The sequence below is a fragment of the Macaca thibetana genome, chromosome 17, assembly GCF_024542745.1.
Source record: "Macaca thibetana thibetana isolate TM-01 chromosome 17, ASM2454274v1, whole genome shotgun sequence".
NCBI lineage: Eukaryota > Metazoa > Chordata > Mammalia > Primates > Cercopithecidae > Macaca > Macaca thibetana.
Genome location: NC_065594.1, coordinates 57,551,315 through 57,567,538, shown reverse-complemented (window position 1 = coordinate 57,567,538; position 16,224 = coordinate 57,551,315). Strand labels below are relative to the sequence as shown.

At 35.5% G+C, this 16,224-nt stretch overlaps 2 protein-coding genes across 16 annotated transcripts in view; one reads left to right on the top strand and one right to left on the bottom strand.

Annotated features, from left to right (window-relative positions):
• MYCBP2 (MYC binding protein 2) overlaps positions 1 to 16,224 on the top strand; it is a 1,055,480-nt gene that overhangs the window by 469,799 nt on the left and 569,457 nt on the right. The window lies entirely within an intron of this gene.
• SCEL (sciellin) overlaps positions 1 to 16,224 on the bottom strand; it is a 110,415-nt gene that overhangs the window by 24,381 nt on the left and 69,810 nt on the right. For 10 of the 15 annotated variants that reach the window (XM_050766451.1, XM_050766439.1, XM_050766445.1 and 7 more), the window contains 8 exons: positions 13,648 to 13,707; positions 12,639 to 12,698; positions 11,625 to 11,684; positions 8,820 to 8,870; positions 7,804 to 7,863; positions 4,317 to 4,376; positions 4,113 to 4,172; positions 3,912 to 3,971 (listed from right to left, as the gene is read on the bottom strand). In XM_050766451.1, coding sequence (XP_050622408.1) covers positions 3,912 to 3,971; positions 4,113 to 4,172; positions 4,317 to 4,376; positions 7,804 to 7,863; positions 8,820 to 8,870; positions 11,625 to 11,684; positions 12,639 to 12,698; positions 13,648 to 13,707 — 471 coding nt within the window. The remainder of the gene's footprint in view (positions 1 to 3,911; positions 3,972 to 4,112; positions 4,173 to 4,316; positions 4,377 to 7,803; positions 7,864 to 8,819; positions 8,871 to 11,624; positions 11,685 to 12,638; positions 12,699 to 13,647; positions 13,708 to 16,224) is intronic. The other 5 variants (XM_050766452.1, XM_050766455.1, XM_050766441.1 and 2 more) reach the window with 3 other exon arrangements.

Below are 16,224 nucleotides of genomic sequence, written 5' to 3'. Positions count from 1 at the left end.
AGCAAAACGGGCCCAACTCTTTATATTTTTACATATTTTTATAATTCTTTTCAGTGAGGGAGTCTTAAAGATTTTGTATTAAAGAAATTAACAGGTCCATAGAGCAGTTAGGCAATTCAGGTATTTTAAATATAAAATGTGACCAAGAATTTCAGTGGCTCCAATTCACTATAGTTTATTGAGATTATGTCATGAGCAAAAGATAGTCATTGGCTCAAGCAAGGAGACCAGTCACAAGAAATCTGATTCTTTTCATTTGATTTCACTCACAGGGGCTCAGAATGTCACAGCTGGAAGGCTAGACTTTCTCTAAGTGGACTATCACAAGGCATTGATGAGGTTGAGATTTATCCTTTAATTCAGTATTTGCTAAATACTTAACATGTGCCAGGCATTGCATTATGCACTATGGATAAAGAAATAAACAAGGCAGACCCAGTAGTTACCCTTAAAGACCTTCTAGTCAAAAAGGGATGATTAAATAATAACTCTCTTGAAGAGACCAACATTATGGGACAGAAAAGACAGATCGAGAACATCTAGAAGAAGCATCTGATGCAGACGTGGTGGGTTAGAAGGGCTTCCCAGAGCCTGAGTGAGAGACACCTAAGCGGATACCTAAAGGATAGGTAGAAGTTAGCCAAGCAATAGCGATGAAGGAGGAGTGAGGAGTATGCAAGTTAGAGGGTGTGTGTGGGTGGGGTTTGCTTTTGGGTGGAGAATGATAATAGACTGGAGTGGGAAAGCCCATAGATGCCAGATCATGGTGGGCTTGGAGACCAGGTTAAGGAGGATCATGGCCATTATGCAATAGCAATGCGGAGCCACAGAAGGAGTTTAATCAGAATGACATGATCAGATTTGTGTCTTAGGAAAACCACTCTACAGGGTGGCAAATGGATTGAAGGGCAGAAGGGGAGATTGGCAGCAGAGGGGCAAGTTAGGAGGCTGAACAATAATCTGGACTACAGAACCAGTGGGTATGATGAACTGTCTTGGACCACTCCCTGAGATGAGGTGATGCATCCAAAGTGATTGATTGATTGATTATGGGGAATGAAACACCAGAAAGAGTCAAGGTTGTCCCCAAGTTTATGTTAACAGAAATATGAAAAATATGCAACAGGTAGTTAGGAAGGAACTCTTCTCTTTTTGGAATACTAAAAACTTGGGGATGTCTTAACAAATAGGAAATCCTTAAGAAGATGGAAGTATAATGCCACAAACAGTTAAGACTATTTTTTTTCTACTTTAGATGAAGGATGCCTTTTCTAACTGTAGAGACGGTGGTGTCACTAGATGCTTTTCAATATTCATTCAGGAGCAGATATTTAGCATTTTAATAATCAGTCTAACAACAGTTTATAGGCTACAGATAACTGAATATCTCTCTTTGATACTGGTTAATGAAAATGTGAAACTGTTACTACCAAAAGTCATGCAAATTCTTACTGACTAAATGAAAATTTTGTGCACATCTGTATTTTTTCCTAGAAGAAGTTCAAGGATGCCTGCTTACATTCTGATCAATGGCAGTAGTTTATTCAGCCCCTAACTATGAATTAAATATACAGCTGCTGGAAATGTCAGCAAAGTCAGATGAAAGAACTCTGATTCACGGCTGTTACACTATTAAATAATCAGTGCTTATGTCACATTGAATTGATGTAACAGTGCCTTGTGACTGTTCTTCCTACTGAGAGGCACTTTTAAAATGCTCTCCTTCATAGAGGGCAGAATGGATAGATTATAGATACGGGTGGCTGAACCAATTGAATGAAGTCGCTTTTTTCAAATAGATGGTTCAGTCTTTCCTGTTTGTCTGCTTTGTGATAATTCTTGAACATCCCAGCTGATTCTCATCATATCTGTCATACTACTAAAGAATAATTAGACATAGGTTAGGTTAGATTTGTGAATCAAGCCACCATCTTAAAACAACACAATAGCCAATATTTTTAAATTTTTTTTATAGTAATCATATCTGTATACGGAAAATGTCCTCTTTCTATGGATATTTGATTAGGAGTTGCTGAAATATAAACTACCTTTTTACCAAATTGGCCTATTCTAATAAAACAACAGGCAAAAAACCCTTCTGAGAAAGTTACCGTTGTCAATAAAGCACAATTGTCAGAGGAACTGAGGGAGGAAAGAGGTGGAGGGAGGAGATGTGGGAGAGAAAGTCAGAGACTACGTTTTTCACTGTCAGTTATTACATAACGTGGTTATTAAACGTAACCACTTTCAACATGATTGGGAACTTCCTAAAACTGTTACTGATAAAAAGAAAAATCCACCCAACAAATGCCACTATAAAGAAAGGGTTCTACTTCGCAAAGATATTTCCGTACAATTCTCAGCAGCAGAGTCCACTGTTATTTCAGTTATTAGAAACTCCACATGCAGCAAGGTTTTCTTTCCTCCCTGTCATTTTTACAATAATCCTCCAGAATAAATATATCTGATCATTGTCCTTTAACTGTGTATGAGCAGCAGAGGATCATAGGGAATATGAAGAATGGAAAGAACAAGAGAGTCTGAGCTGATTTTACCACAGATCTTTTGTTTTCCCTCTAGGTAGTGACATCAGAAGTCCCTGAGTTTAAGTCCAGGGTGTATTTTCTTTCTTGAAAAGGTTATTTAGTACTTTTGAGCTCTAGTTTCTTCTTCTACAAAATAGGGTGCATGAATAGATTTCTCATGGGATTGTTGTGAAGATTAAATGTATGTGAACTGCCAGTCATATCCTAGGTGCTCAAAACAGCAAGAACAAAATATGATACTCAGATAGAAAACAAACTAGGAGATGTAAGAGTTAGGCCAATCATGAATTACACTTTCCTGTTTCTCCTAATGGGTTCAAAGTACTTTATCATATGTTAATTTCTTTTTGTCATTTTAGAATATTGGACTACTATTTCCAGCAATGTATTTATTATAATATAATTTCAGGTCAGTAGAGCAATTTGGACTTCTGATACAGTGCACTCTTTTGCATTGTCTATTACTTTATTACAGGTTAATAAAGCAGTTTATGTGAAATATATCAAATAACAAATTATAAGATATCGTAAGAATGTAAAATGGAAGTTTATGGTTAAAATCTGTAATATTTTGTGGGCCCACACTAGCTGTGGATCTAGGATTTTGAAGACCATGAATATTCTTTCCAATGTTCTACAGACACGCATTCTAATGTTTTACAGACATCCACAGAAACCATTAGTTTGGTTCAACTTCTTCAAAATATCTTTTTTCCTTATTTAATTGTATTCATTTCTTTCATTTCAGTCCTAAAACTCTATTTTCTGTAGACAACAAACACTAAGTTGTTTTAGTGCAAATAAGAAGCCCAGAACTAATTCCAAAATAGTGCAATTGATTCCAGAAGAGTGTGATATGTTTCCTTGTTGACAGGAGTCACATGGGATGGATCGTAAATGTATCCTCATTTAACACACCAAAGAAAACTTAAAGTCTTCAAAAGAAAGGCAGGAAGGAAGAAAGGAGAAAAGAAGAAAACAAAAAAAGGATAGGAAGAAGTGGTTGATGCCTGTAATCCCAGCAATTTACGAGGCTGAGGCAGGATTGCCTGAGCCCAGAAATTTGAGACCACCCTAGGCAACTAGTAAGACCCCATCTCTAAAAAAAATTTTTTTAAATTTGCTGCCAGTTACTCAGGAGGCTGAGGCAGGAGGACCACCTGAACTCAGGATTTTGATGCTGCAGTGAGCTACAATTGTGCTACTGTGCCCCCACCTGGGTGATAGAATGAAATGGAAGGAAGGAAGGAAAGAAAGAAAAAAGGGAGGAAGAGAGGAAGGGAGGGAAGCAGGGAGGCAAGGAGGGAGGAAGAATTTCCTACCCTAGAAACTTGTAAACATGTCAAGATAGTCAAGGTCATTTACCGATTAGTGTTTCTAAGAGCTGAAGGTTTCACTTTGATAAGATTGTCCAAGTCTTGGCTGCTTAAAAGAGGGAGAGAAAAAAGTTCAGATTAGTAATAGGTTTTGGGGTTGTGCTAGGTCAATAAAGCAACATTATAAATCTACTTCATCCAGGGGCAACAGACAAATAAAAACATGAATTGACTGCTTCTATTTGATTACCTCTGATTGTTTCTGATTGCTGCAGGATTTACTTTGATGAGGTTAGCAAGATCTTGGTTTCTTTAAATCCAACAATAAAAAGAGAGCAGGTTAATTATGAAGTTCTTTTGGTAATATCATTAAGGTTATAAATCTGCTTGAAATAATAATAAAACTTAATATTCTTTCTGACCAAAGCACATTAAAACAACATAGTTTTATTACCTTTGGTTGTTTGTGAAAATTTCAGGATTCACTTTGATGAGTTTATCAAGATCTTGTTTTCTTTAAGTGGAAAAAATATTAAAGCAACTTGGATTAGAGATAATCATAGGTTTAAGGTAATTGGAAATGGAAAGGATAATAGTATAAGACATATTGTTTTAGTATTGACTAACCATGAAATATGTTTTCTAAACAATTTAGGGGATGAAGAATTACGCTTTATCAGAAGAAAACTTACTCTAATTTCATACATTTTATTGACAGAGCCTATCTACAAGGGCATGCTGGTTAAGTCACCATAGCAAACATTTGGTAACTGACAATTGTTCATTCTTGAATGTATTAACATTATGAAGATACCAACTGATTTTAATATCCTTATTTTTAAAATCAGGTTAATCAACTAAGGATATCAATTTAAAAAAAAATAAACTCTAAAATGGGGATTATTGTTAATATAAGGCTTAGCAAAGAGAGTTCCAGCAATCCATCAATTTCAAAGTGCTCCTCTAAACCCATTTTAATACTTATTCAGAGAAATACATGGCAGTTATCATGGCAAGAGATTGCAGAACTGACAACACCTGCTTCCAGTACCATCTGGGAAACAATCTACATGTACCTCTCCCTGCAACAGTGCTTTTTCCTTATATAAAAATAAAATACATTTTATTCCTCCAAAAAAAAAAAAAAAAAAAAAAAAAAAAAAGGATGCAAGGTCAGGGACCAAAAGAGCGTCATTTAGAGATGAATCATCAGAACGTCTGAGAAAAGGTCTGCATTTTCTTCCCCAGCCTTCAACCTTTCCATAGAATGTTCAAGGCTTCATTTAGTTTGATTTATTCTTCGTGGTTCTCACCTCTCCATAGCCTATGGAAAGGCTCTAACTGAATTTTCCCTATTTTGAGCTTTATTCTGTGATAATGTTCTCAACTGAACATAATAAATTGATATCTATGAATACTATTAAAAGAATGATTGACATATGAAAACTATCCACAACATAATTTCCTTGTGTAAACTGATGACAAAATCTGTCACAAAACTAAACTGTATCAGAAAGACAACAGTCTTTAAAATGAGGTTAATTTCACATATTATTATAAAATACAAAGAATAAAACTTTGTAGAGTGGACAGTATGTTCAAAAGCCACAATTTTTTAAAAATATACAATTAATCACAATATTGGTTAGTGTAACTACAGATAATATTTATGTGTCAGCAAAATTAAGAGTAACATTAAAAAAAAAACAAAAATCCACTAGAACTTCCATTTTCACTGTCCTACTGAGCACAAAAATTTAATTTACCTAATAATCTAGAACAATTATATACTAACCACTGTTACATAAAGCCCAATAAGAAATACATTTTACATCACAGCCTAAAACTGTCTTTTACCGACAGCCACACACACACACACACACACACACACAAAGACATACATTTTATGAAATAATATTCTTACTACATAAGAACTCTCATATTTTCTGTTCAGTTCATTCTATTTAATTAAGAGAAAAATGCTGATTGCCATTCACTAAATTAATTACAAGACCCTTTAATGGATTGCAACCCACATTTGAGAAACACTAGCTCAGAAAACATAAATATATGCTATATTCTACCACCACTCCTATAAAGACAACACCATGTGTTAATAAAACAAAAATCTCAGAAACAGTCTGGAATTGCCTTGATTGATAGCATCATGCAATTTTTGAAAACAACAAATATGTAGATTTTTTTCAGGCCCTAGATCCTGCAAAGCAAGATGTCTAAATTTTATCCAGGAAAATGTAACATTTTTTCTCTCAAGTTACTGTTTTTATTTATTTAGCTTTAAGAATGTAGTAAAGGATACATTAGGATATTTAGGTTATTATTACTTTCATGCAGTTTAAAAGCTGTAAAGTGTTTTGCAATCATTTGCACATTTGTGCCATTTTAATCTATGAAGCAATCTTTCAAGTGACCCTGTAAGAACAGTAAAAAACACCTCCTGGTCATCCCACAGCAAGAGCAACACTCCTATCTTTACAGCCTCTGCTATTTCCCAAGGTGCTTAATTAATTTTTATGTATTTTAAGATCAAAGTCTGTGTGCTGTGATGTAAAGACTAGGAGTTGGGCTGGGAGTTAGAAGATCTCACAGATGACTGTGAGATTTTCGCCCCTGGTCTCAGTATTCTCATCTGTAAATGAGGAGGTTGGATTGGATAATCTCCAAGGCTCTGTCCAACTCCAAACATCTCCTCCTAGGACTCCATGAATACGAATTTTACTGCCTCTGTGTTTATTAATTAGCTCTTCAGTATCTCTCCTTTTTAAGAATGCAACTCATTGACAATATATTCTATATTCAGCAAGCAGTACATGAGTGCTCCAAAATGTAATATATTAAACTGACAACCTATTATTGTCTTGGTGTAGCATCTCTGTGCCCCTGGTACATAATTAGCTTTAATCTATGTTAATTGCCTGCTGTTAATAAGATTGAATATGCCTACTGAATTCTGTTTTTGGCTTCCACAACCTATAATTATACCTAATGTACAAGTAATGATACCTGGTTGTAAGCTGTGAACCCAGTAGGTGCTCAGTAATTATTCACTGCCTAAGAGATGATAGAACTACTATCAGTCTTCCACTAATTTTTTCTGTGGCCTGCTCAAATCACTTAACCTTTCTGAGTCTTAATTTCCTCTTCTGCAAAATGAGTAGATTCATCTGGAACACTGGTTTTCAAAATTATTCAAACGACTGGGCCAAGATATCCTAAGGTTCCTTCCCTCCATCTCCAAAATTTTACAATTTGTATACGTACCAACAGAACTTAAAAGGGGAAATCATGAAACCGTTCTTAAGATATATTTATATATAAAACAGTAATGTGTAATGACATTAAGTCTTCAATTAACTATAGACAAAAAGTGAATTTCATTATCTTACTGACATTACTTCAAGAAGAATTATTAAACTTTAGGTCCATCACCTTGCTGAGCGCAGTAAACCTCCCAAGAATAATGAACCTCATAAAATTTCCACTGACTACCAGAAAACTCTAAAATGAGGTGAATGATATTGCTAATGATTAGTCCAATGAAGTGTCTAGGTCTTTTTTCAAAAAAATTAACTACCATTAATAAATTATCATCAATTTCAAAGACAAAAGTATTAATTTCAATACCATACAAAACAAAACATCAACAGCTCCTAGACTACCTATGTTCCTTCCTGCCCATTTCTCCAACCGCTCTGTTCAGTTCCTTTACTGGAGGCTTAGAGAAGAGAAAGCACAGCCATACATTGTTTCCAGCTGCCTCTCTTTCTTGCAATTAACAAATATTGAGACATCTGGGTTTCCACCTGCGATGATATTTTGAGATTTGCATTCAATTTGCCCATAGAATAATTCTAAATCATTTCTATTAATTTTGGGTTTACTTAACGAGAAACATAACAAAACTCACATCCATCTCTTACCCATCAGTGTTTTTGACAACTTTGGGGCTGACATTAATGTGTTCATCAAGACCTTGTTCACTGTGAAAACAAAATTAGAGGAAATTGGCAAATTTCATACCGGCATTTCTTTTTTTTTTTGTTTCGACAGGTGTAAATCATTCAATAGAATCCTAGTGTAAGAAGTCATGAGTTTACTGAGTTTCCAATTTATATATATTAGTTACCATTTTTTTAATCCTCAAAACAACTCAGTGACATCCACATTACCACCCCTACCCCCACCCCCACTGCCTTTATAAACAAAGATATTGCACTTCAGAGGGATAAAGGCATTCCCTGGGGCCAGATACCTAAGAAATGGCTGAGGGTGAACCAAAATTCCAACCACAGGAACTGGACCGCAAACTCCACACTCCTTTCCCCAACATCCTCCCTCTGTCTCATGTTCATAACAATCCCTCACATCCATACAATGCTTTTCACCTACATTATCTTCACAGTAATTTAATGAGTGATAGTTTGGGGTTTCTCTGCCATGCTTTTAGTAACTTTTGTCCCGTGTATAATGGGTCTTAAGTTCTCAAGAACAGAAGTAAATTCAATGTCATGCAAAAAATATTCTAATCAAACATAAGAATATTATGTTGTCAGTTTTCTTGCCAGTTATTTAAATATTAATCTCTGGGTTTGTGAGAGAACAGAAAGCCAATATTTACTTATTTGTTCAGTTTTATGAACTTGTAATTTACTATGAATTTATGATTATAATTTAGTTATGCTATTACTGTGTCAAAGGAACTTCTAAAGTAGTAATTACAGAATTACCTTCAATATTATCATCTTCAACAATAATATAATGAAATTAATGAAAGCAATAATAGATAAAAAAAATCTATCCAGCATTATTACACATCAACTTGTTCTCATTTTTTTTCATGTCCCCTTTCAAAATGTCTTTAGTCAATAATTAATCTTATTTTGGGGCATAAATTGGAGACTTGCTAAGAAGTCTTCAATAATCTTAATAGACTTACCTTTTGTTTGCTGAAGGGATCACTTTGATAAGATTGTCCAAGTCTTGGTTCCTAAAAAAATGTTAAGTTTCAGTAGCTGACTAGGTCAACTAAAATCCAATAATTTGTATATTTTTTCAGCCTTAATATTAACCAAATGATTGTTGCTAATTTAAAACTTCATCTATACTTAAATTTTTAGCCTTATGTAAAAACAGGTAGCTACTGTCAATTCATTTCTTGCATATATTTGTGTATATGATAATTTAATTTAGTTTTATTCTTGTTTCTTTCAAGTCAACCTCAAAGCAGAATTATTCCTAAACTCTTTATTTTACATACTTTATCTGTGTGGCAGAATTAGATCATTTAGAATATTTTCTGGAGGTTATAATGAGCGAGAGAAAATATAAAATTATTCATTATATCCATATGTTCCTTGCTCCCCTTCTTCCACAACAAACAGAAGCTGAGATTTTTTGTAAAAAAAAAAAAAAAAAAGAAAAAGAAAAAAAAGAAAAAAAAGTCATTTTCTGATTCTATGTAGGTAATATATATAATATAAATATGTAATATTCACACTACCCCAAGATATTAAATCACTTCAGAATCACACTTCATGCAAAGCTAAATTAGAGCGAGCGAGGCATCAGTTTATATAATTTATGTTTCTATTCTAAACACTCAAATAGGCATTCATCGCTCTACAGAGATGCTGCTGTTATTACAGTAATGATACCAACCCTAACACCAAAGACCTGAATAGGAAGCCTAATTTGATATACTTTATTATTGGATGATATGTTATATATCCTGGAGAGAAAATAATTGGAAAGACTTATATCTTAACTAACCCTTAAGACTAATCTATAGGTTCATTTTATCATGTGCGTATTCTCCCATGTAAATTATTATATTCTATTACATTGAACTGTTTAAAATTGCCATTTTGTTGGTCAAAAATAGTTGAATGTCAGCAATTTCATAAGATTCAACCTCCCAGGAAAATTTATTTGCTATGTTCTTCACATTGAGTAGTGCTATGGGAAATTAACAATAAAGAAAAAATTGTTAAGAGTAATAATAATACTAATAGATAATGTGTAATAAGCACGTGAACACTAAGTGTTTTACAAGCATGATCATGTTTAATTTTTGTAGTAACTCATGAAGAAATTAACTCTTACAATCCTGATATTACATATAAAAAAGCTGAGGTATAAAGGAGGTTAGGCAATTTGTCTAAGACTACACAGCTAGCAAAAGGTCCTCTGAACTCAAAAAAATCTCACTACCAAGTAAAAGAAATAGACACACAACCAAATGCAATACATGGCAGCATGTGGCTACCAAAATACAGCCTCAAACATTATAAAGGAAAAGTCATGAATAATCAGGCCATCTTCACCTTTAGAAACTAAGTCATCTTGGGAGAGGGAAAAGGCAACTGTCTTTCACTGAATCTTAATCTGTAATGTAATTATATGGTTTCTGGATTTAGTGTCTGACCCTCAATAATAAAACTAAAGTAGTATTAATATATGCCAAATCAGGGGGGCAGTAGGGTAGTAGGCTGTATTTCAGACTCCACCTCAACTACATTCAGATTTGACTCTCTGCACCCGCTCAAACAAAATACTATGTAGTCTAGGGGTCAGCAAACTATGGACCTCAAGCTAAATCCAACTTGCAGCCTGCTTTTGTAAATAAAGTTTTATTGAAACACAGCCACGCCCATTTGTTCACAAGGTACTTATGGCTGCTTTCACACTATTGGCAGAGATACTTAAAAACAGAGACAATTTTGGTCCCTGAAACCAGAACTATTTACTATTAGCCCTTTAAGAAAAAGTTGCTGACCTCTGATCTAGTCTAAATAAGTTGTTTGATAGCCACATACTGTAAAATAGACCGTATTCCAATATGCAAAGTAAGATAGGAAATCTGCTGAGAGAAGATATATATCTTGGTATCTTTTATATCTAACTCATGTTCAAATTCATATAACAATATACATTTACAAGTTGGTGATTTTATTATGCCTGTTTATTTACTTAACATGATATGCCTTAGATAAAATTCTTTCTATATAAAAGAAAAATGTCATTCTTTTTTCAATGAACTGAGAATAATTTTTTAAATGACTTCCCAACTTTAGGAATTGTTTGGGTGGTAGACAATAAGAAGAGAGAGAATACATGATGGAAGAAGGAGGAAGAATTTTTTATCATATGAAGACCTTTCTTTAGGCTACTTAGATCTGGGAAATTGTTTGGGGTGATGTTTTGTCTCATGGGGAATTCTCATTAATTTTTAAGGAAATCCTCAGCATGGAACACAAATCTCATACTGGTAAGAGATCATTCCTGTATTTCAAGGAATTCTCTCTCCCATGGCCAGAGAGCCTTGAGCACAGGATCTGCTGATTTGGGTCCCATCATTGGTTGTCTCTACGGTGGGACGATGCAATTTATTTATTTATTTATTTTTGAGACGGATTCTCGCTCTGTCACCCAGGCTGGAGTGCAGTGGCACGATCTTGGCTCACGGCAAGCTCTGCCTCCAGGGTTCATGCCATTCTCCTGCCTCAGCCTCCTGAGTAGCTGGGACTACAGGCGCCCGCCACCATGCCCTGCTAATTTTTTGTATTTTTAGGAGAGAAGGGGTTTCACCATGTTAGCCAGGATGGTCTCGATCTCCTGACCTCGTGATCCGCTGGCCTCGGCCTACCAAAGTGCTGGGATTACAGGCATGAGCCACTGCGCAATTTACCATGTTTTTAAGTTGATTAGGAAAAAAACGGGGGAGAAGTTCCATAAACCTTACCCTTGGTTAGTTGTGTTTCTTTCAGGAGCCACTTTGTTGAGGCGGTCGAGATTTTGGCCCCTTCAAAACATAGAAAACCAGATCAGTGGTAGATTTACCGCTGACTTCAAGTATTTGTTAATGGTTTCAAGTATTTGTTAAAACTGAGAAATACTTTTATTATAAAATATTTATCAAAATAATAAAATTAGAGAGCATCTCAGAGGGCTGGGGGTTTTCAGTGTTGACTGTGAATATACATATAGGGACCTAACTAAAACTGGAGAGAAATAATGAATAAGTACTTTTAGAAAATGTTTGATGTGCCAGGCCAGGCACTCTTCTTAGTGATTTACATGATTTGTCTCATTTAATCCTCACATCAATCCTATGACATAGTAAGTATTCATAGGAAGTATTATTATTCTAGCTTCATAGAGGGAATAACTGAGACACAGAAAGCTTAAGTAATTTTCCCACATGGCTAGTGGTAGCAGAGCTGGGATTTAAAGCTAGGTAATCTGGCTGCAGAATGCCTGTGCCTTATCATGACACCAAACATCTATTGGAACTTAGTAACTGAATTAGACTTGGGAGTATTGAGAGAGCTCCTGGTGCAATTTCCTCACTTTGCAGATGAGAAACTGAAGCCTAAATAGAAGTGACTAGTTTGAGCACACACAGGTAAGAGGAGCAGAGACAGGCCTATACCCACAACTACGGGGTCCGGTCTAGTTCTCTTTCTCCTCTACTATGTCATCCCTTCTGCTTGAGAAAAATAATAAATCAATGAATAAAAATGTCCTGTCCATGGTGGGAAAACAATTTTATTCCTGATTAGTCAAAGAGTACTCTCATTGTATCAGAAATTGATTGACCAAAATTTTTAACATTTCAGATGTGAAGTAGGCAGGGTTACACGGCTTCTCTTGAAGGATCATTGGGTTCAGCATCAGTCAGCCGAAATGAGGCTTTAATTATACTTTTAGGTATTGGTTACTATGAAACACAAAAAGGGAGCTTACTAAATCTTACCCTTGAGTACTTTTTTCTGTTTCTGGATTCACTTTGATGAAGTCATTGAGGTCTTTGGAACTTCAAACAAAAAACAAAAAACATGATAAATAAAAATGGAATTAAATAAATTGGCTGTTTCGATTTAAAGGATATATGTACTCAAGATAAATGTTACTATTAAGCTTTGAGATAAATTGGTACAAGACTATGCTCTTAATTTAAAAGACTAAACTTTGTGACCTTCCTACCAATCACTGTTACACTGACATAGTTTCTCATTTACCCCCAAAATAAAACCATACAATTAGGGCAAGACTCCATTAAAAAAAATCAGTTAATGAATGACATAATAATCTGCTAAAAACTCTCACCTGGTTCCCCTAAGCATTCCATCTAATGTTACAGCTATAACTAAACTGTTTTGTTAATCATTTCCATTTGTAATATCCTTCTTTAAAAAATGGATTTTATACCCATTATTTCATTCATTCCTAACAACTATCAAGTGACAAAAACCAAACATCATCATTATTATTATTATTGACATGGTGTTTGACTCTGTCACCCAGGCTAGAGTGCAGTGGCTGGATCTCAGCTCATTGTAACTTCCACCTCCTGGGTTCAAGCGATTCTCCTGTCTCAGCCTCCCAAGTAGCTGGGACTACAGGTGCACTCCACCATGCCTGGCTAATTTTTGTATTTTTTTATAGAGACAGGGTTTCACTATGTTGGCCAGGCTGGACTTGAACTCCCAACCTCAAGTAATCCGCCTGCCTCGACCTCCCAAAGTGCTGGGATTACAGGTGTGAGCCACCGTACCCAGCCAAACAAATATTATGATCCTCATTTTATAACTAAGGAGGCTGTAGCTCAGCATTCAAGGGACTTGTTCAAGGACACCAAGCTAGTAAGTAATGGGGTTCAGACTTTCTGATCCCAATCCAAAGGTTTTTCAACACATCTTCTTTCCTGAGTGCCACAAATGGATGGGGAAGAGGAAGGAAGAGAGGTAAGACATAGTCCTCACCCTTGGTCACTTCTGTTTACTTCAGGGGTCACTTTGATGAGATTGTCAAGACTCTGGCCCCTTTAAAACATTGAAGAAATGGTAAGATTGACAACACATAACAACAGTAGACTGACAACAAGAAGATAAAGCTGTTCATTAAAACTCAGAAGCAGTGTAAAAACTCATTGAGATCATGCCAAGGAGTTGAAGATTGAAGATTGTGAAAGGTGACTGCAGAAGTATGTAGGGATTTGTACCTCTCTGAAATTCACTGAGACTCAGGGAGACAGTATTTTAGTCTCAGAGCCATTTGGCCGCTAGCAAGTACTGCACTAGGATTCTCTCTACTTTTACGCACTAAATGCTACAATTTTAGCTTTTACCAGGTGCCCAAAACATTTTTGTAACTTAGTCTATATACTTGTTTCATGAAATATTCCAGAAGGGATACTCTTTACCAACCTCTGACATGTAGAACTTTAAAACCAGCTTTGGAGAATCCATATTTTGTAAAATTGGCATTCATTAGCAGATTTTTTCTATCACAAAACTGTATTAATACACCAATTTGTTAAAAATCTATGATATGCAACCCAGTAATTGCTTCTGGTACTTATAACTATGTTAGAATTATGAATTTTGACTAGTTTTATTTGGCAACAAACAATAGGAATATTGAAATCTACAGAGTTCTGAAACATTCTGAAATGTAAGATCTATCAACTGTAATATAAAGCACAATCTGGCTGGGCATGGTGGCTCATTCCTGTAATCCCAGCATTTTGGGAGGCCAAGGTGGGAGGATCACTTGAGCCCAGGAAGTCCAGGCCAGACTGGGCAACATAGCAAGATCCTGTCTCCATAAATTTTTTTTTTTAAATTAGCCTGGGATGGTGGTGCACACCTATGGCTCCAGCTACTCATGTGGCTGAGGTGAGAAGATTCCCTTGAGCCCAGGCTTTTGAGGCTGCAGTGAGCTGTGATTGCACTACTGCACTCCAGCCTGGGACAGAGCAAGACCCTGTCTGAGAAAGAAATAAAATAAAATGAAATAAAATAAAATAAAATTAAATTAAATTAAATTAAATTCCATGCAGTCATCGAAAACATTTTAGTAGTTTGCTGTTACTCTTTAGCATACGTCGGTTTCTGATCTTAGTGGAATTTTGCTTTTCTCCCTGCATCTACATGTGTTTTCTGCATACCAATAGCAGCAATAAATGCTGCTCTGATCTACAGAGGATGCCACATAGGGAAAAGAATAGCCACAGGAAGGCCTTTTTGCACTGCGTCTCCATACTCTGTGACTCTATTAAGGCCATGTCCAAAAGCCCCAAGGTTTTGTCTATACAACATCAAAGATACAGATATTTGAAAGCAACTAGATGTTGATTCAAGTCTTTTATTTGTATCCAGATGTCTGAGAATGTGATATACAGACTCAAAGTAGCAATAATTACTTTGAACCTTTGTCATGCAAATAATGAAACAATTAGCCCCACAGAAGCAATCACTCCACTCCAGATTACTCCTTGTTGATTTCTGCCCAAATGAAGTATGTGGGATTTGAAGGCCAGTGACAGAAAAAAAAAAATTCCCGGGATGCTATTTCCAGACTTGTGTATTCAAAAAAATAACAAAACGGTAAGCATTATAACTCCTCCCTTTGTGTTGGTTGTGGAATTTGCTTTAACTATATTTTAGGACTTGATCTCTTTAAATATTAAATAAAGCACATAATCAAATAAGGTTATTTAAATCTCATAGTTCATAAAGTCCATAAAGAAGAGTAGATTAATGTAGTAATGTACTATTAATGTAATAATGTAAAGTAATATGTGAGTTTATGTAAAGCAATACCTCATAGTATATATATCTGCAGTATTATGGGTTACTTCAATCCACCCTCATAGTATATATATCCATACCTCATAGTATATACCTCATAGTATATTTATCTTCAGAGTATATATATGTTTTGGAAAGCCCACCATGGGCCAGACCCTGCCCCAAGCTCTGGGATAAATGTGAACAATATAGACACAGGATTAAACCTCACAAGGCTTCCATTTCAGCTTCGGAAGAGTCAGGCAATATACAATTAAACAAATAAATGAATACCACAATTCCAAATAACAATATATGTTATGAGGAAAATAAAAAAGAGTGGTTGGTGCCTGCAGTAGTGGGGGTGGGGAACAGGACAGTGACTTAATTATATTCTGTGGTCAGAAATGACCTATTGGAGAAGGTGACGATATGGGGATTGAGCATTCCAGGAAGTGGGAACAGCATATGCTGAAACCTTAAGGCAGGAATGAGTCTGGAATAGAAAAATATCAGCTTGGCGAGGCTTTACTGAGAAAGTAAAAGGCTATTGCTTTATTTTTAAAAGATCCACAGACTTCATTATGTTCAGAAAAAGGAAATGACAACTACTATTCTCAAAAGCCCACAGGAAGTACACACATACAAATATAGACACATGTGCTACATACACGCTCACACACACAGGTACATTCACATACATGTACATATGCACTCATATACACACAAAAGCACATGTGTATATTTACACATATACTCATGAAAACA